Source organism: Pelophylax lessonae (genome assembly GCF_965119305.1).
Source record: "Pelophylax lessonae genome assembly, chromosome: 9".
Classification (NCBI taxonomy): domain Eukaryota; kingdom Metazoa; phylum Chordata; class Amphibia; order Anura; family Ranidae; genus Pelophylax; species Pelophylax lessonae.
The window spans coordinates 107,024,120-107,046,426 of record NC_138776.1 but is presented as its reverse complement, the minus strand read 5'-3'; the positions used below and the strand labels follow the sequence as shown (position 1 = coordinate 107,046,426).

Genomic DNA, 22,307 nt, shown 5'->3' with positions numbered 1-22,307 from the left:
TGATCCAAAAAAAGTGTATGTATATCACACGTACACAACCACACTGGGCCCCAATTACTATTGTTTGTACCCCTAAAAGGCTAGATGAGGAGTAGGGGGAGTATGGAACAGGCAGCACCCTCAAACCTTCAGAAGTATGAGATGAACCCCAACAACTTGGAAAGGTGGATCTCTCTCACACGTACCGACACAGACTATCCCGCAATTCAATTGATCCTCAAAGGTTTTTATTGAATAGCGGAATAGGAAATATGATCAAAAAAAGTGTATGTATCTCGCACGTACACAACCACACTAGGCCCCAATTACTATTGTTTGTACCCCTAAAAGGCTAGATGAGGAGTAGGGGGGGTATGGAACAGGCAGCACCCTCAAACCTTCAGAAGTATGAGATGAACCCCAACAACTTGGAAAGGTGGATCTCTCTCACACGTACCGACACAGACTATCCCCCAATTTAACTGATCCCCAAAGGTTTTTGATTAAATAGCGGAATAGAAAATATGATCCAAAAAAAGTGTATGTATATCACACGTACACAACCACACTAGGCCCCAATTACTATTGTTTGTACCCCTAAAAGGCTAGATGAGGAGTAGGGGGGGTATGGAACAGGCAGCACCCTCAAACCTTCAGAAGTATGAGATGAACCCCAACAACTTGGAAAGGTGGATCTCTCTCACACGTACCGACACAGACTATCCCCCAATTTAACTGATCCCCAAAGGTTTTTGATTAAATAGCGGAATAGAAAATATGATCCCAAAAAAGTGTATGTATATCACACGTACACAACCACACTAGGCCCCAATTACTATTGTTTGTACCCCTAAAAGGCTAGATGAGGAGTAGGGGGAGTATGGAACAGGCAGCACCCTCAAACCTTCAGAAGTATGAGATGAACCCCAACAACTTGGAAAGGTGGATCTCTCTCACACGTACCGACACAGACTATCCCGCAATTCAATTGATCCTCAAAGGTTTTTATTGAATAGCGGAATAGGAAATATGATCAAAAAAAGTGTATGTATCTCGCACGTACACAACCACACTAGGCCCCAATTACTATTGTTTGTACCCCTAAAAGGCTAGATGAGGAGTAGGGGGGGTATGGAACAGGCAGCACCCTCAAACCTTCAGAAGTATGAGATGAACCCCAACAACTTGGAAAGGTGGATCTCTCTCACACGTACCGACACAGACTATCCCCCAATTTAACTGATCCCCAAAGGTTTTTGATTAAATAGCGGAATAGAAAATATGATCCCAAAAAAGTGTATGTATATCACACGTACACAACCACACTGGGCCCCAATTACTATTGTTTGTACCCCTAAAAGGCTAGGAGTAGGGGGAGTATGGAACAGGCAGCACCCTCAAACCTTCAGAAGTATGAGATGAACCCCAACAACTTGGAAAGGTGGATCTCTCTCACACGTACCAACACAGACTATCCCCCAATTTAACTGATCCCCAAAGGTTTTTGATTAAATAGCGGAATAGAAAATATGATCCAAAAAAAGTGTATGTATATCACACGTACACAACCACACTAGGCCCCAATTACTATTGTTTGTACCCCTAAAAGGCTAGGAGTAGGGGGAGTATGGAACAGGCAGCACCCTCAAACCTTCAGAAGTATGAGATGAACCCCAACAACTTGGAAAGGTGGATCTCTCTCACACGTACCAACACAGACTATCCCCCAATTTAACTGATCCCCAAAGGTTTTTGATTAAATAGCGGAATAGAAAATATGATCCCAAAAAAGTGTATGTATATCACACGTACACAACCACACTAGGCCCCAATTACTATTGTTTGTACCCCTAAAAGGCTAGGAGTAGGGGGAGTATGGAACAGGCAGCACCCTCAAACCTTCAGAAGTATGAGATGAACCCCAACAACTTGGAAAGGTGGATCTCTCTCACACGTACCAACACAGACTATCCCCCAATTTAACTGATCCCCAAAGGTTTTTGATTAAATAGCGGAATAGAAAATATGATCCCAAAAAAGTGTATGTATATCACACGTACACAACCACACTAGGCCCCAATTACTATTGTTTGTACCCCTAAAAGGCTAGGAGTAGGGGGAGTATGGAACAGGCAGCACCCTCAAACCTTCAGAAGTATGAGATGAACCCCAACAACTTGGAAAGGTGGATCTCTCTCACACGTACCAACACAGACTATCCCCCAATTTAACTGATCCCCAAAGGTTTTTGATTAAATAGCGGAATAGAAAATATGATCCCAAAAAAGTGTATGTATATCACACGTACACAACCACACTAGGCCCCAATTACTATTGTTTGTACCCCTAAAAGGCTAGGAGTAGGGGGAGTATGGAACAGGCAGCACCCTCAAACCTTCAGAAGTATGAGATGAACCCCAACAACTTGGAAAGGTGGATCTCTCTCACACGTACCAACACAGACTATCCCCCAATTTAACTGATCCCCAAAGGTTTTTGATTAAATAGCGGAATAGAAAATATGATCCCAAAAAAGTGTATGTATATCACACGTACACAACCACACTAGGCCCCAATTACTATTGTTTGTACCCCTAAAAGGCTAGGAGTAGGGGGAGTATGGAACAGGCAGCACCCTCAAACCTTCAGAAGTATGAGATGAACCCCAACAACTTGGAAAGGTGGATCTCTCTCACACGTACCAACACAGACTATCCCCCAATTTAACTGATCCCCAAAGGTTTTTGATTAAATAGCGGAATAGAAAATATGATCCCAAAAAAGTGTATGTATATCACACGTACACAACCACACTAGGCCCCAATTACTATTGTTTGTACCCCTAAAAGGCTAGGAGTAGGGGGGAGTATGGAACAGGCAGCACCCTCAAACCTTCAGAAGTATGAGATGAACCCCAACAACTTGGAAAGGTGGATCTCTCTCACACGTACCAACACAGACTATCCCCCAATTTAACTGATCCCCAAAGGTTTTTGATTAAATAGCGGAATAGAAAATATGATCCCAAAAAAGTGTATGTATATCACACGTACACAACCACACTAGGCCCCAATTACTATTGTTTGTACCCCTAAAAGGCTAGGAGTAGGGGGAGTATGGAACAGGCAGCACCCTCAAACCTTCAGAAGTATGAGATGAACCCCAACAACTTGGAAAGGTGGATCTCTCTCACACGTACCAACACAGACTATCCCCCAATTTAACTGATCCCCAAAGGTTTTTGATTAAATAGCGGAATAGAAAATATGATCCCAAAAAAGTGTATGTATATCACACGTACACAACCACACTAGGCCCCAATTACTATTGTTTGTACCCCTAAAAGGCTAGATGAGGAGTAGGGGGAGTATGGAACAGGCAGCACCCTCAAACCTTCAGAAGTATGAGATTGTGTTCACTGTACCCCACAAAGATTGAGTTCACTGCACCCCACAATGATTGTGTTCACTGCACCCCACAAAGATTGTGTTCACTGCACCTCACAAAGATTGTGTTCACTGTACCCCCCAAAGATTGTGTTCACTGCACCCCACAAAGATTCTGTTCACTGTACCCCACAAAGATTGTGTTCACTGCACCTCAAAAAGATTGTGTTCACTGCACCCCAAAAAGGATGTTGTTCACTGCACCCCAAAAAGGATGTTGTTCACTCCACCCCAAAAAGATTGTGTTCACTGCACCCCACAAAGATTGTGTTCACTGCACCCCAAAAAGATTGTGTTCACTGCACCCCAAAAATGATTTTGTTCACTGCACCCCAAAAAGGATGTTGTTCACTGCACCCCAAAAAGGATGTTGTTCACTCCACCCCAAAAAGATTGTGTTCACTGCACCCCAAAAAGATTGTGTTCACTGCACCCCACAAAGGATTTTGTTCACTGCACCCCAAAAAGATTGTGTTCACTGCACCCCAAAAAGGATGTTGTTCACTGCACCCCAAAAAGGATTTTGTTCACTGCACCCCAAAAAGATTGTGTTCACTGCACCCCACAAAGGATTTTGTTCACTGCACCCCACAAAGATTGTGTTCACTGCACACCAAAAAGGATTGTGTTCACTGCACCCCAAAAAGATTTTGTTCACTGCACCCCAAAAAGATTGTGTTCACTGCAGCCCAAAAAGATTGTGTTCACTGCAGCCCAAAAAGATTGTGTTCACTGCAGCCCAAAAAGATTGTGTTCACTGCAGCCCAAAAAGATTGTGTTCACTGCAGCTCACACACAGAAAAATGGATGTGGATCACTGACACCTGCCTATCTCCAATCCCACACCACACAGCAATATCGATTGTAGTTTGTAGAACACAGTTTCCCTAAAATTCAGCAGACTCTGTCCCTAACAGGATTGAGAAGAGATCGTAGATCAGGATTGAGTGCAGACCCCACCCCCCACACAGCAATATCGATTGTAGTTTGTAGAAGACACTGACCCTATAATTCAGCAGACTCTATCCCTAAAATGCCTACAACTCGCCCTGCCTAAACACTCCGACCTGTCCCTCAATTCTATCCGGACACAAATGGTTTTTTCCTGCCTATCTTTCCCTAATCAGCAGCCAGCACGTTGATGTGTGCTCTGTCCCTGAATCTAAGCAGCATAATGACGCCGCTGCGGCTGCCTCGAACTTATAAAGACTTGGTCACATGCTTCAGACGGCCAATCACAGCTACTGAGACATTTGCAGGCATGGCTGGGATGGCTTAAGGCACACCAGTTAAACGATTGTTGATTGGCTGTTGAAAGCCCGCCATGAAAAGAGCGCCAAAGCATGCAAAACCCGGAAATAAAACGACCGAACACGGATTTTTACCCGAACATACAGTAAAGTGTCCGTGTCCGTGTTCGGGTACAAAAAATCCAATTATTCGGTACGAACACGAATAATACAGTCCGTGTTCGCTCAACACTAGTCATATTTACTATATTATACAAAGCCCAAAAAAACAGGCTTTCATGATTTTTTCAAAATGTAATAAAGCTCAGAAAATAGTTTTTCCAGCTTTTATTGAATGCGTAAGTACAGTTAAAGTTACAGGATTGAAAAGTTTTTACTGCTTTTTGAGACTATTCGAGAACATTTCTCTAATTTCCTGTCCTGTTGTCAGCGTTTTACTACGAGGGGCGTTCAAGTCAAACTGGGAGTTTGGAGTCTATATAATAAAAGAACAAATTGCAAGTAGTGGAAACTGCATTTCTCTTTCGTTCATTGACGGATACAGCTCCTGATTCTATTTAACCATTGGGTTATACTGCCCCCTACAGGAGTAGGACACTAGGCAGGAAAAAGCTTGACTACGCCTATGGGCAGTCCCAGGAGTATACACCCACTCTCAGCCATAGGCACTCAGTTCTTTTCTGCCTAGTCAGGAGTAAGGACCTAGTTCCTTGCTGGGATCTTTGGTCCTGGCAATTTTTTTCCTTTTAAATGGATTTTTTCCCATCTTTGTTATTTTGTTCCTGTGAGAATCTACTTTCAACTGCCGGACTGGGCGACGAACTGGATAATCTAGATCCATAGGACCCCCCCTAGTCTGGCCAGCGAGTGCACGTAGGCTTCAGCTCCATGCTCGGTTGGCCGCAACATAGTCCCACTGGATGGGGGCTGTCCTGCGAGTTAAACTTATTGCAAGGGCGCATATGACCTGGCCTGGTGCACAACGGAGGGTTGAGCAGGGTTCCCCTGCTACCCTGGGGATTGGTGACTAGGGCAGGGATGTCCTGTGGGCTCCCTGCTGCAGTTGTTAAGCTGGGGTAGCAGATGGTTTGGCATCCACGGGTCCGCTCCTCACGTGGCCGGATCCTAATTTAGGCTTCAGCTTTGCAGCCTACTGGTCACGAGCTATGTGGAGCGGCCCCAGTGAGGGTGGCTAAAGCCATTACCCTCCGATTGGGCATCCGCCCTCACCTCCACTGCCACTGGGTGGTCGGCTCCACTGAGGCGGCTGGGCATTTACAACAATTTTAGCCTACTAGCCCATGCGGCAGAGTCAGCCTCTGTTGGGGGCGGCCCCAGTGAGCCTGGCTGGGATGAGAGCACTTGCGGCTGGGCCTCCACAATAACTGAGGCCACGACTTTCTGCCTACTAGGCCATGCAGTCAGCTTGGCATTTCCCTTTGGAAGGGGTGGCGCTGTGGGAGTGATTACATTTTTGTTGGCAACCTTCCCGCCATTATTGTGGAGGGCACCTACCCCTTTTAGTGCTTGGACCATCAGAATACCCTGCCTGCGCGTCCGCGTCACGGCGGGCAGCCCCCTTTCAAAGGGGCTATTTCCTATTGTCAAGGCCTCTATAGAGGGGCTAGGAGGGCGACCCCCTTGTTTTTTGTCGGCATCTCCCTTGCGGGATCGCAGTGGTCTGATTGTTATGTTTTTCTGGTTGACCTAGTATATAGCATCCACCACCCTCCCCTACCTCTTCTGTCCATCAGATCCTGAATCTGTTCCAGCTGTTGCAGACGCGAGTCACCCTACTGGGTCTGCGTCCATGCACCCCGAGTGCTCAGACAGTGCTCCTCTAGCCATGCATGAAAAGGCACTGGTGGATACACTGATTGTGTCAGAGCGGGAAATTTTAAACATGGCAAAGATGCTTCGTCGGAGGTGCCAGTCCCTTTTGGCACCACGGGTCCTCCACTGTGGTGGGGGTGTTCCCCTTTCCCGCTTATTTTGACAACATTGCCACATAACAGTGAGCTTGTCCAAAACGTTCTCTTGTGGTCCCTAAGTGTTTTGCTATACGGTATCCTTATAAGGATTCCCTTCCTAAAAAGTGCACGGTCCCACCTGTAGTAGACTCGCCAGTTTCCAAGTTAAATAAAGCTACCATAATTCCAGTTGGGGAGACCTTGGCCTTTAATGATCTGGTTGATAGGAGAGCTTAGGAGGGTATTTACTATTGCCCTGGTGTCGCAAACTCTGACCAGTGAGCTAAGCTTTTACACTGGGACCTGGAGGGGACACGGCTTCCACCTGCCTTTGCGGAGATCCAGGAGCTACAGTTTATCTTTCATGCTTCTCTTGGATGCGGCTCCTTTTATTTTAGGCTGTCTGTATCAGCAGTGGTCCTTTGGCATCTTATCTGGCTGACAATGCTGGTCTGCGGACCAGACTTCTAAGAAGGTCTTATATGATCTCCCCTTTGTAGGGGATCGCCTGTTTGGAGCTTCCTTGGATGATATCATTAAGGGTCTCACAGGGGGAAGAGTATTTTTCTTCCACAGGCTACCAAGGGCAAGGAGCCCCGCCGTGGACGTGGGCCATTCTTCTCAGGTCATAAGGGGCTTTTTTGTCCCTCAAGGGATAAAAGTCCTTCACGGCCTCCCCCGGAGGTTCCAAGAGGACTTGGTCTTGCAAGCTATGAGGGGCTGCTTCCTTTGCATAAAGGAGCATCCTCACCCATATCTGGGGTGGGGGGACGTCATCGCTGATTTCTGGATCCATGGACCTCTCTGGTACAATTCTGTCTGGCTACAAGGTCAAGTTTCAGTCTATTCCTCCAGAAAGGTTCTTTCCTTCCAAACTGCACTTGTCCCCAGATCACTTACGGGGCAGTGCAAGACTTGTTACTTCATGGGGTGATTGTCCCGGTTCCGGCTTCGGGATGTTTTCAGGGGTTTTACTCAAACCTGTTTACAGTTTCCTGGAAGGAAGGCAAGGTCTGTCCAATTCTGGACCTCAAGACACTAATCTGCTTTGTGTGGGTACAGAAGTTCCGAATGGATTCCATTCACACAGTAGTGGCGTCCCTACATCTGGGGGATTTTCTTACTTCTATCGACATCAAGGATGCCTACCTTCACGTTCCCATATGTGACGGTCTCCAGTGATTCCTCTGCTTTGCCATAGGCATTAATGATTTGTGGCATATACCTTTGGTCTCGCCTCCGCTCCTCGGGTCTTCACAAGTGTTGGCCCCGGTGCTAGCATTGTTGCATCAGTGGGGGATCACGGTACTGGGGTACCTGGACGATCTTCTTCTGCGAACAGAGTCTCTCTGATGGACGCCTTGGAGATTGCTCTGGGATCTCTGAGGGAGTTTGGTTGGATTCTGAACCTTCGGAAGTCTGCTCTGGTTCCATCCACAAATCTGGACTATCTGGGTGGATTCGGCCCCAGCCAGAGTGTTGCTTCCTCTGGAAAAACTCCAGAAATTGCAGAAGGCACTTGTGTTGTCCAGCAGATGGCCATCCCTCCAGGATTACATGTGAGTGCTGGGCCTGATGATGTCTACTTTCGAGGTGGTTCGGTTTGCATAGTTCCACACAAGATCTCTGGTGACATGGGACAAGAATCCACAGTCTCTAGAGGTGGCTTAGTTCTCCGGCACTTTGACAAGGAAATCCTTCTCCCCCCATACTGGGTGGTTGTCACCATGGATGCCAGCCTGTCTGGGTGGGGAGGCATTCTCGGCACAGCTTGTGCTCAGGGGGTCTGGAATCAGGAAGAGTCCAGACTGCCAATCAATGTTCTGGAACTCCGAGTGATCAGACTTTGTCTGGATCTTTAGACAATTCGTCTTTAGGGGTGTCCGGTATGAATTCTATCAGACAATACCACAGCCGTGGCCTATGTCAATCACCATGGGGGCACAAGAAGTGTCCTGGCGGATCGGGAAGTAGCCGGCATGCTAAGGTGGACAGAACGATCATTACAACCGTCTCTGCTGTACACATTCCATGGAAAGAGGTTTGTGGCATGCTCTCGGGATCCTTTGGCCGACGCCGCAGACGCATTAGTGTATCCTTGGCGTTAGTGTCGTCTGATTTATTCCTTTCCCCCCTCTCAAACTTCTGCCAAGACTCCTGTGCAGGCAGCAAGGGATTCTGGTCTTGCTAGTGGCTCCAGACTGGCCTCGCCAGTCTTGATACGCCGATCTGGTACGGCTGGTCGCCGATGCTTCAGTGAGACTTTCTCTTAGGGAAGATCTGCTGTGCCAATCTTCAATCCTGCTTTACAGTCGCTGGTTTTAACGGCTTGTCTGTTGAAAGCCAGGTGCTGAAGGATAGTGGTTTGTCTGAATCAGTAATTCCTATGCTGTAAGGTCAAAAATCTACCTCTAGGAAGATCTACCATTGTACTTGGAAGATGTATGTTGCGTGAGTTGAGTCTTTTGGGGTTCTCCCTTGCTCCTTTTTCGGTAGCTCGGATCTTGGCTTTCCTCCAATGGGGGGTTAAACAGCGCCTGGTCTTTTAACGTCCATTGGCCAAACATTCCTTGGTGCGTACCTTTATCCAGACAGCTTGACACTTGGTTCCTCCAGTGAAAACTCCATTACCGCCGTGGGTCCTCAAATTGGTGTTGTCAGTTATCCAGGAATCTCCCTTCAATAATATCAGGAGGTTCCCATGCTTAAGTTCTCCCAGAAGGTGGCGTTTTTGGTGGTTATTACTTCTGTATGCAGGGTGTCGGAGCTGGTGGCATTGTTGTTGTTTACCTTACCTGTTGGTTTACGGAACTAAGGTGGTTCTTTTGTCCCTGTCCATTTTTCCTTACAAAGGTCGTCTCTGATTTCCATTTGAATGAAGACATTGTGTTGCCCTCCCTATGTCTCAGGCCTAAACATCCTAAGGAAATTGCTCTGCATTCTCTGGATGTGGTTCGGGCAATCATGGTGTACCTGGCAGCTATGGAGTCTTTTAGGAAGTCAGACTCACTGTTTGTACTCATGGTTGGACCTCGAAAGGGGTTGACCGCTTCTGCTGCGACCATTTCCGCATGGATCAGACAGACAGTGATTCAGGCCTATTCAATAAGGGGTCAGGTTCCTTCTTTCCCTGTTAAGGCACACTCTACTAGGCGCTTAGTGCCTCCTGGGCCTTCTGTCATCAGGCATCAGTGATGCAGGTTTGCAAGGTGGCCATCTGGTCATCTGTACACACTTTTACAAAGTTTTATAAACTTGATGTGTTGGCATCTGCGGATGCTACATTTGGGCGCAAGGTTTTTCAGGCTGCTGCTTAGAGGACCTGGTCCTTTTTGAGGGTGTATTGTTTTCTTCAAATGAGCTCCAGTTGTTATGGTTGAGCTCCATGTTACCTGGTTGGCTTTGGTTAGCCTTGGGAATTTTTTTCTGCTGTTTTCCCACTCCTCATGTTTGGGACGTCCCAGTGGTTAAGAAGAATCAGGAGCTGTGTCCGTCATGGATCAAAAGTCGAAAATGGGATATTTGACTTACCGTAAAATCCATTTCTCTGATGTTCATTGACGGACACAGCACCCACCCCCCTGTGGAGTTGACTTTTTTCTGATACTGCTTTTAACAAAACTGAATGCCTATAGCTGAGTGTGGGTGTGTACCCCCCCTGTGACAGCCCATAGACGTAGTCAAGCTTTTTCCTGCCTAGTGTCCTACTCCTGTAGGGGGCAGTATAACCCAATGGTTAAGAAGAATCAGGAGCTGTGTTTGTCAATGAACATCAGAGAACATCAGAGAAATGGATACTCCTCTGCTACATTTATACACTTATTACAGCATTTCACTAATGCCTGGAAAGCTTTAGCAGGATTTGTCAGTACGCTTGAACCATCCTAGGACAGCCTGTTTTACTTTCTCTTTAGTGCTGAAATGCTGACCCCTGAGGAACTCTTTTAGGAGTCCATGTGACAATACCTCCCACCTCAGTTGCTGTAATGTTCACGTGGTGCAGTGAGCAGTATTAGCATATGCGTTGTCCTGGAGAAACCTGACACCCTTAGTGATCAAACCAGGCCATTTTTTCCGCAGGCGCATATGCACATCACTCAGAGCATGACAGTAATATTCACTATTGATAGTGGCCACGAGGTAGAAAATCCACATGAATAATGCCATGTCTGTCCCAGAAACACTTGCCATCACTTTACCTGCAGACACAATTGCTCAAAACTCTTTTTGGTGGTGGTTAGTCTGCAGGCTTCCACTGCTTTGATGCTCGTTTTGATTCCGGAGTGAAATTATGTACCCAGATTTCGTCACATTTAATGATGCGATCCAGAAAGTCCTGGCCTTCCCTGTCAAAACGCTCTTTCAATGCAGTGCAGATTTAAACTTTTCTGTGCCATTCAAAAGGTGAAAGCTGTCTTTGTATCCACCCTGCGCTAACTTTTAGAAAATGCAAACGTTCGATGATTGTGCTCACCGTTCCCACAGAAAGATTTGCCTCTTGTGCAGTTTCACGACAGATTATGTTTCGATTGTTCATGATCAGGTGTTCTACACAATGAATGTTCACAGGAATGAATGCTGTGGGCTGGTAACTACCATGGCCGGGATAGACACTGATGTGCATACAGCCCTCTTTGACATGTTTCACCATTCAAATGTCCTACTGTGGCTGAGTGTCTCATCAACGTACGGTGCTTGAAGTCTTCTGTAGATATCCATGTGTTATTTGTCTTCGTTCACAAGAAACTTCATCACTACACGCTGTTCCATGCACTCACCAACACTGTTGTCTGCCATCTTGATCAACAGTCTCTAGACTGGCCTACGACATGTTCGCCGCCTATCAGTGATGAGACACACTTGCCACTTACTACTACATGTAAAACCGCCACTTTAGCATCCCTTTTTATACCTGTAAAATAAAAGTGCCAGTTTGAGTTGAACGCCCCTTGTGGGTAGGAAATGAGGGGAATTCTTCCACAGCAACACAGACATAAACATACTTTCCTTTAGTAGGATAGGAAATGCTAGAACTCCTCTAAAATGGTTATTTCTTTTTGTGCCCCTATTGCAGATTTACCCTTATTTCCTGTCTTGCTAAACACTTGTCAGCAGAACAGAAAGTGAGACGAGATCTCTTTAACAAGTGTCCCATAAAGCAGTAAAGGCTCAAAAGGAATTCTATTTCTTCTCCGTTCTATTGAAACCTAGAAAAAAGGCTTTGGCTTGATATTCAGTCAGTTCTATATAAAGCATTCAATATAGTATGCGAAATTATAGTAAATCACTGCATGAAATGATGGATGAAATGAACTTATGGTACTTCTATTTAGTTATACCTTCTTATAATTAAATCTGCCAGTTAGATATATGATGAAGAAATTAATACCCACGAACACATACATTATTTCTGTAAATAATTCTGCTGACTTTTCTAGCACACTTTTATGTCTAGCGAAAGCTAAGTGAGCTACAGTGCTTCCTGGAAATGAACGGGTAGATGAAGAATAAAGTGGAGCAGCTGCTGTTGTTGAAAGTCTAAATTTGTCTCCTGAGCTTCATACTGTGTGAAGGAGAGAAACAGATGCTCAGGATTATAAGAGAAAAAGGAGTGTGAGAGCCCAGTCAAGTGAATCACTCAGATTACAAGCACATGTGTCTGTAAGTGTCATGCCCACAATGACTTGTCATGTTCTAAAGTCTGCTGATGAGGCCATCAAGTATAATATCCATATTAAGGAATAGGTGTCCATAAAATGGCTAGCTGTGTGTAGCCAAATCTAAAATGGGATTTCTCAGTAAGGCAAAGAGGAATTTGCAAACAACAGTACCTTACAGCAACCAACCAAATCCCAGTTTGGGTGAACTGATTTCAACCAAATAAAATAAGATTAGGTGTTCAGTGTTCTGAGTCATAGCACTTTTGAGTGTTTATATTTACACTACCCTAAAAAATAAAAACTGTTACAGCTGTCCCAAGTCTTGTTGATGCAGTAGCTATAAACAGCCAGATTCCCATTGACAGAGTATTACCTAATTTTTCGCAAACCAGGCAATGTTTGGTTTGCTGTACCAATGCAAAAAAATATTTAAAAAAATACTATTCAGTGGGGAGAGGGTCTTTTCATTTGACCTAAAGGCCAACTGTCAGGGCTTGAACTTGAACCTGTGACCTCTATGTCTGCCAAAGAGTCTTCTTGCTGAGCCACCTGGAATGCTGGACAGTCCCATGGACAATTCCTTGAATGATCCTGCCTTGCACCTTGTTTGTCATGAACCTTGAACTCTTTGCTCCTCCAATGAACTTCAGGATTTAAGCCATGTCTCTGCTTTTTCTGTTTGCCAGATTATTGTGCTCTCATCAGGCAATATCTTGCAGTTGTCTCTCCTGCTCCCGTCCGTATCATTGCTACTATTCGTTACGACCTTTGGCTTGTTCCTTGACTATGTTTCTGCTTAATCCCATCCTGCAACCATTCGTTACTGACCTTTGGCTTTTTTATGCTTCTACTTAATCCCTGCCTGCTTATCTGCTACTGGACCCCTGCTTGCTCTTCTCCTGGTGGGGCAATACTGAGGGCCACAACCTGGTACTGACACGCAGCAAAACCCATCTCCACCATTAAAAGCTCTGGTGAATATCGGTTAGTACTTAGATCCTGTACCTCAGATGAACCCGTGTCATCAGCCAGGGTGACCTGTTTGTATATTTGTCCCTTTTGTCGGTGGATGCTGCTCCACTGCTATAGTTACTGGCCTCCAAACTTGACTCCAGACCGTGACACCAACATTAGAAATATACAAATTCTTTAAACAAAATGCATGTATTAAACCTGCACATGAAGTTGCACATTTGTAGGATGTGCAACAGCAAAAGTGATATTTACAATTTTAAAAAAATCTATTTGCCGTCGATAAATAAAATTTCCCTGCAAGCTCGATAATATATAGGGGCTCCCTTGTTCTAAAGGGGCTTCCATTTTCGGATAAGCCCCCCCCCCTGCAGAACCCCACACTAATTTTGGGTGACAGGATGTGGGGATGCTGTCCTCTCAATATGGGGACATGAAGCCTTGCAAGGGAGGCGGGGCCTTGCTCTCCCAATGTTGAAGGCATATGAGGGTCTTTTATGCATCTTTTAGGGGAACCCATGCCATTTTTTTAATTTTTTAAATGGTGTGATAGCTCTTTAACTGACAAAAACCCTTTCCCTTGCAAAATACATTGTCCTCATATAGAGATGACAAGGACCTCATCCCCACATCCTGTCCTCCAAAAGGGATATGGGGATCTGTGAGGAAGGAACTTATTGGAATCTGGAAGTCCCCTTTAGAACAAAGGGACTACTCGGATATCTGCTACCCCACATGAAAAAGTATGGGATACATATTGTATTACTCCATGGTAATTTGTACAAACAAATAGAAAAAAAATGAATAATGTCCCATGATGTGAATCATCTTGTCCAGTGATGTAGATCCATGTCAATCATGATGAGCCATGTTTCACTATTTTGACCCACCCCGCGCTGACCCACTGATCAACAATGGTCCCATCACAAATGACAGATCATATTTGGTCATTGACATCATTCAAGATCCCTGCAGGATGGTTTACAAACAGAAGAAGGTGGGGAATGTGTCATGTAATTTAGCCATAGTAGTACTGCCACTGCTAAATGGCAGACATTAATATACAAGATATGTACAGGACATCTAGTGTACATTTGTTTATAAACATCAGCCGGTAGTTTAGGTAGGTGAACTGGCCAAATATAGACAGTTTTTTCTCCCATTCACTGGACCATAAACAGGTTGGGTTTGTCAGCTCATCCCTATATGCAATGGATACACCAAAAAATATTTGCTGGGGACAACATTTTGAATTGTAGTGGTTGTGTGGACTGCATAGACTTACCTGTGACATAGTTATACCTGTCCTTCTAATGATCTTCATTTAGAGAAAGCCAGAACCTTGGCTTTGAGAGTCATAGGTGAGAGGTTATATGAGGTCTGACTATTGATGCCCAGTCAGCTGCCTGACTTCATGTTAATAACTGTGTATTAACAATATATTAGGCAGTTGAAAGTCAGGCTTTAACAGATTATAGTAACCAAATTATGTTGGTGGGTAAGCATAACATTCCTGCACAATTGTAATAGCTTTAGTTTGAATATTAGGATTCTTGCTTGCTGATTTTCTTTAAGGCAATTAATGAATGATGTGGATTATTGCTGACCAATATATTACAGCTTGAACTGGACTTAATGTAGATCATAGTCCACAACTGCTCACTAGGATATCTCTACTTAATTCAGGGAGGAGATGGAGAAATAAAAGATGGCGCTCCTGAAGCAGCTCAACCCCAGCAACCAGTTCGCCAATCTACCAACTACCGGGGAAGGTATCGCCGGTAAGTCTGTCCCATATGAAAAAAACTTCTGAGTCTTCTGATTAAGACCTAATTGACATCTATAATACACTGCCAATCGCACCAACATTATTGTATATTTGGCACAGACCCGTGTCTCAACCCAGATCTGCTCTACCTACTGGAGAAAATGAAAATAAAGAAAACCAATTTGAGACAGGGGGACTAGAACAACAGCAACAACAGAACCGTCGTGGTTTCAGAAGACCATACAATTATCGTCGTCGTCCTAATCAAGCAAGTGCTCCAACACAGGGGGGCAAGGAAACAACAAAGGTCTGTAAAGAACTCTGAAGTTTTCATCTAGTTATCTTCTGATAAAGTTAACCTTGTGAAAAACCTTCAGTTATATTTTTAATTTGGTATATAATGGACCAGTGGTACTCATAGAAAAAGAAACAGCCACCTTACAGCGTACATCTGATCTAACCACCTCCTCCTCGATTAAATATTTATGTAGGTCTTTCGAAAAGCATACAGGTCACATATCAAAAAATGTATTGTATACTGACATCTAAAAAAGAAAAATTGTTTTATATGAATAAATGGGAACAAGACATAGGCAAAACAATTGAGGTTGATGAATGGTTTAAAATGGTGCAATATGCCTAAAAACCTATATCAATCCTATATTTCAATGATTGAAGCTAACTAGAAAGTCTTATTAGGGTGGTACATGCTACCAGTGAGGGTGGCGGCGGGTGTCCCTGGGGCTTCTCTCCTGTGTTTTTGGGGATGTGGGTGGCTTAGAGGGCACAGTGTTTCACATATGGTAGACATGTTGGATTTGCATTTAAAAAAATGTATAACATATACACCTAGCGGCAGCGCCTATCATAGTAAAAAGTGCAAGCTATTAATAACCGCAGCCCCTTTAAATGTGATAAACACAACAAACAATTGATACTCAACTAAAGTAGGGCGCTGTTATGAAAATATAATAAAAAATGATATTCCATTTTCCCCATTGGCAATCATGTGATAAATGAAAAACAAAATGAGTGCATATATTTGTGTGCTCCACACAAAGATGTGTTATTGATATAAATAAATTACAAAATCAAAACACAATTTCCAGCAAACATAAGTTCTAGGGATTATGGCTTCTATGACAAAATCGTTAACACATTCGCTATGTGTACATGCAAAAATAACATGCACAATTATTACAGCAAAAAATGATATATTTCCATATATCTATATATATATATCTATATATATCTATATATATCTATATATATATATATATATATATATATATATATATATATAAATATATATATATCTATATATATATAAATATATATATATATATATATATATATATATATATATATATATATATATATACACACACACACACATATATCATTGAATTCCCCATATTTTATAAAAAAAAATCTCCACTAGATATTGTGAAAGTCCACTTAAAAAAATAGTGATAGTTTCTGTAACCGTAAATCTGTATTAGGTGCAATATGGGTGTTTTTCTCTAAAAAACCAACTGCTCCACCACGTGCAAATAGTACAACGCTCTCACCAGAGCCCCCAGGTCCCAGGGACCATAACGCGTCTTGTGGCAAATGAAACTTAATGCAAGTTGGTAAACTCTTCCAAAATTGTAGGCAAACCACATGAAGGAGCTTTTCTCAGATGATTGATGGCAATAGGTATAAAATACAAATAACAAGATGATCGCGCAAAACCGTTTATTAAAACCAAAGAAATAAAAAGCATCAACCCTGCAGTAGTTGCACTTACAATAAAAAGTGCCCAACTGGCACCAGCTCAATAGACACGTACAATGCCCTTAAGCCACTATAGCCATGTAAACCACAAACTCACTCTCCCTCGCCATTAGCAGTAGCTCCCTGGCTGGCGTGCATTGCACCGCTCCCCGAAATGGCATCCAGAGTTGTTGTCCTTTAATTTCTTTGATTTTAATAAACGCTGTTGCATGCTCATCTGGTTTTTTGTGTTTTATACCTATTGTCATCGAAAGAAAAGAAGGAAAGAAAACAACAGTCATTCAGTGAAACCAAAAACCTCCAAACTAGGTTACTGCCGAATTATACCTATGGGTAGTTTTTGGTTATTCGAGGACAATATGCCAATTTATTGAAAGTTTTTACAATCTAATATCAATGGGAAACTCCATGAGGTAATGTGGTATGTCTGAGGGCCGCAAGCTAGTACACATGAAAGTCCATCACTGGTTACCCAATTTGCATTGTCGTTCCTGCTTGTGTTTGCTTAACCAGGGCAGGGGCACCCTTATAAGAAAAAATTATAATATTATAAAAACATTTAAATCTCTACTTACAATTTTAAAATAAACTACTACCTCCATGTGCATTTGGTGCTATGGTGCACCAAACTTAATGCCACAATTCAAGGGTGACATGCTGTGAGCAAAGCAGCTTTGCATGTGTCAGCAACAAATGTACCTTGCCATAGCCATGAAAACAAAACCCTGGGCAAAGAAAACCAAATGCAATTTATTTCCACAAAAGCCCTGATTTTGGGAAGGTCAGTCAGCTTATGGTAGTAGGATTGTATGCTTGATTTTTTCTGCTACCTATTCTCTCATCATATAATATTTTTCTTCTCTTGTGGAAGGGCAGGCAGCATATGGTCTGTAAGTTTTCCCCTTGTAGCTATGCCCCCAGAATGAGGAATTCTGCCACCATCAGGAAATGCAGCAGAGAGTTTTTTGGACTCCCTCTGGGATGATTTCAGTAGATTCCTCATATTTTCCCCTCATATTGGGAAGGAGGAATAACTTGCATGAGTATACCTAAAACAAAGAAGTAGTTTCTCTGGAAGAAAGGACATATTAGCAGCACTGTAAGATAAATCGGTTTCTATGTGCCCTTGAGCAGGAGCAGGAAGAAAAGAGTCAGAAACGTTCTGCTATATTATATTAAAGGGTTTGAAGTGCAAACAACTTGGCCAAATGATAAAGAAAAAAAGCATGTACAAAAATATAAAAAAAAACTAAAAGAAAAAAGTGGCTTGTAATCTCCCACTCTGGGGCCATCAAGGCCAGGAAATTTCTATGACATTTTATGGGATGGGTTGCAGTACAATGAGCTTGGAAAAAGAGGGGGCTCAGAATGCCAGATGGTGAGTATAGTGTAGCCTTTTTTTGCAATTCAAGAAGGCAACTGATGCCTTCTCTGATTGTCGATAAAATAATATACTCAAATTTTTCTTTCAAACCTTCCCCATCTTCTTCCTCTAATGCCTGCTAAAGTATTTTTAATATATATTTTTTTCTTGTAATTGTAATTGGTGTCAAAGGTGCTTCAACAAAGTATTGAGCAAAAGCTGTGAATACTTATGTATATGGGATTTATTTTTTCATTTTTTTTTTAATTTTTAATATATTTGCAAAGATTTCAAACAAACTTCTTTCACGTCGTCATTATGGGGTATTGTTTGTAGAATTGTGAGGAAAATAATTGTGACAGGAGTCACTTTGGGCATGAGGGTTGTGGACCCCAAATTCCTTTAGAGAGGTTGGGGGGCACCATGCCCAGCCTTATGGGGCTCTCTTATGTTTAAATCACCCTGCATCTGTTATGGATGCAGGGTGACCAGGAGGGTGGTGAACACCGAAAATATGGTTTGCACTACTACAAATGGGACAGTAATATTCAGGAATAATGTCGCCCTTGTAACATGAAGACTTTTGTTCCCTTTGCCATGAGGTTTCTGAGCAGGAAGCCCACTCCTAATATGGTCATCCCAGGAAGTTCTGAGGAGCCGGACTGTCTAAGGTGGCTCCTCATTCAGCTATTGTCAGGTGTGCTAATGACCGCACCTGTTGTCTGCTAAGGGAGGTATTGACACAGAGTAATGTGTATTGAGGGCTCGTTAGGGAACCATTGTTCTGTGTCTGACTATTATGTACATTGATTGCCCCTGGGGCTTCTGTCTTCTTGCATTGGTCAAAGCTATCTGACCAATCCCTGTGGACTCATTTTCAAGTCCTCATTTGCATTTCCTGGTCAAGCTATCTGACCAATCACTACTGACTCATTTTCAAGTCCTCATTTGCATTTCCTGGTCAAGCTATCTGACCAATCACTACTGACTCATTTTCAAGCCCTCATTTGCATGTCTGGAGAGGACCTGAATGGAAACTGCAGGTACTTTACAATTGACCAATAGGAAAGCGGTTGTTGGGGGCAGGATGTTCCAAATTCTGTATAAAAGTGTGCCGTGTTCTTCCAATAAATTGTCTTCCTGTTTGAACTTACATACAGCCTGCTTGGTGTTTGTTCTAATGGATTCCGAACGGCACATAGCTGTAGTTCGGATCCCGGATCCTTGGTTGACCGAACCATCAGACGATGCGATCTGCAAGCTGACTGACTAGAAACAGAGGAGTGTCGGGAGAGCGGACAGAGCGAGCAAGGGTCTCGTCACAATAATGAATTTAATCCATTTTGGAATAAGGCTGTAATATAACAAAATGTGGAAAAAATGAAGCGCTGTGAATTCCGGATTAACTTTACTTACAAGAATGCTTATTTAATATTAATGAAAAAAGTGTTTTTACCATGCAGTAACCCATTGCTGCCTACTCTGGAAGCGAAATTGGATTATTTACTATGAAGTGCGCATTATCCTTCCATACATACATTGCAAACATCCATTACATAAACCTGGAGATGCAAATATTTATATGTACTTTAGAAATTGTACTCATAATGACAGGATAGGAGGTTGTAACAATTATAATATTGCTATATAGAGTGAGTCATTTCTGCATTAAAGCTTCAATATTTGCACCTGCTATCTTGTGAGGGTTGGTACTTTATTGCCATAGACATTGTTGAGCTGCTCATTTAGGATGTTACTATAACACTGTTTTCTGTTTGCTGTGTAGCCGGCTGAAAGCACAGCCGAGAAACCTGTGCCAGTGGTTGAGAAAAGCAATGCTGTGTAACCCGAGTGACTCCATCGACCATCATGTAAGTGAGAAGGTCAGTTACAGTTACAATATGTGCAGTTGCTTCTGTGCCTTCAGCCAATTTATGCCAGGGATTAGAAGATATATCGGATTTCATTAAACATGAAGACCAGACCGTCATTTTACTGTTAATCACCTGCATTTAGTACAAGCTAAAACTCACACTAGAGTTATAGAGGAAAATTATGCTGTCTAAGGTGAAATTCTTAAAAGAGAAACTGATATGTCAGCTGCTAGAACATGTTAGTGGGCTTGGTTGGCCCACTGCTTTTAGTTTACTTTTCTTTCCTGGCACAAAGTTTAACTGCTCCTTTTGCAGTTTCTGAAATGTATTATTGACCCCAAAATCCAGCAAAAGTAAGTCTCTGTCATAATTTTGTGCAGCAAGTAGGTGGCTTTTGAACTCAAATTCAGAGATATTTATAATACACTATATTGTCAAAAGTATTGGGTTGCCTACCTTTACATGCACATGAACTTTAATGGCTTCCCAGTCTTAGTCTGTAGGGTTCAATATTGAGTCGGCCCACCCTTTGCAGCTATAACAGCTTCAACTCTTCTGGAAAGGCTGTCCACAAGGTTTAAGAGTGTGTCTATGGGAACGTTTGACCATTCTTCCAGAAACGCATTTGTGAGGTCAGGCACTGATGTTGGAGGATATGCCTGGTTCGCAGTCTCCGCTTTAATTCATCCCAAAGGTGTTCTATTGGGTTGAAGTCAAGACTCGCTCATCAATGTTTTTATGGACCTTGCTTTGTGTACTGGTCCAAATCGTTTGGTGCAGGGGGGTTATGGTCTGGGGTTGTTTTTCAGGGGTTGGGCTTGGCCTCTTAGTTCCAGTGAAGGGAACTCTGAAGGTGTCAGCAATGTCATGCTCCCAATTTTGTGGGAACAGTTTTGGGATAGCCCCCATCCTGTTTCAACATGACTGCGCACCAGTGCACAAAGCAAGGTCCATAAAGACATGGATGAGCGAGTTTGGGGTGAAGGAACTTGACTGGCTTGCACCTGACCTCAACCCTATCCCAGCCTTCCCAGAAGAGTTGAAGCTGTTAGAGCTGCAAAGGGTGGGTCATCTCAATATTGAACCCTCCAGACTATGACTGGGAAGCCATTAAAGTTCATGTGCGTGTAAAGGCAGGCATTCCAATACTTTTGACAATATAGTGTATAGTCACTTAGGCGGCATTCACATGTTTGTCGTTGTGTTGCTGCAACTCCTTATCACACACATTACCATAGTAATGCGCAATGCTTTGTGGAATGTCCATTCATTTTAAATGGTACCTCATCGCCTCTTCCTCTGTGCACATGCATTATAGTGCATGGCAACTCATAGCGACTTGCATTAATGCATTGCCATGTATTCTGTTAAAAGGGTTCTGGGGTCCGTTGGCCGCCCATTTAAAATAAATGGTTTAAAAAAAAAGCAACAGACAACGTGCACAGAGACAATAGGGACCTAGTGGCACTGACAGGCAGGGTGGCAGTCTGAAAATGTTTATTATACACATAAATGTAGCTGACAATTTGCAACATGACACTATGAGTATCTCTGTGCCACATCTGAAAGCCCTCTAATCTTGAGCCACAGCCTAGTATAACTACACAGAAATTTGGCCCTGCTGATGAGTATTGTGCTGCTTATGGGTAGCTTGCGACCCAAAAATTGGGGGTGATACTTTTAGTTCTCAATGAGTAGAGAGATGAAAGGGGATTATGGTGCATGCCCTGCTTCTGTGCAAAAGGCAAGTGATACAAGAAACATCACTGGGTACCAGCCCCCAATAAAAGCAGGATAGACTAACATTCACCTCCCCAACTGTTATTCCCAGGGAGAGAAATCTGCTAGAAAATAGAAAGCCTAATATATTGAAATCGTATGTATTGGGTTATACATAAAAACAAATTTTAAATGCGACACGTTTTTTTAAAGGAATGTATATTGTCAGAGATAGAGTTCAGTATCTGCAAGATGCTTGCGTGCAAAATGGAAAGCTGCAGGAATTTAGGACACATACAAACTCCAAAATAACCCAACAAAAGTCCAAAGGCCAACATTGGTAACCACAACGTAAATCAGATGTTTGTGAAGAGCATTGCAAAGCCTTAACACCCAAAAAAACTTGACTATCAACTATTGCTTAATTTCATCTATCACACAAAACGGCTATCAAATCACATTGGGTCCTGATTAATTGATTGTCCGAAGCCTTTGCCCAACAGGGTCCAAAGAACTTCCTTACTCGC

The 22,307-nt window shown here is 43.1% G+C and overlaps 1 protein-coding gene across 3 annotated transcripts in view; it reads left to right on the top strand.

The window, feature by feature from the left end:
* The window catches only part of YBX3 (Y-box binding protein 3), a 38,032-nt gene that overhangs the window by 14,504 nt on the left and 1,221 nt on the right, over positions 1-22,307 (top strand). The window contains exons 6-8 of one of the 3 annotated variants that reach the window (XM_082269136.1): positions 14,964-15,058; positions 15,166-15,352; positions 19,974-20,058. In XM_082269136.1, the coding sequence (XP_082125262.1) occupies positions 14,964-15,058; positions 15,166-15,352; positions 19,974-20,033 (342 nt within the window). In that variant the 3' untranslated portion in view covers positions 20,034-20,058. Of the gene's footprint in view, positions 1-14,963; positions 15,059-15,165; positions 15,353-19,973; positions 20,081-22,307 lie in introns of all 3 variants that reach the window. The other 2 variants (XM_082269134.1, XM_082269135.1) reach the window with 2 other exon arrangements.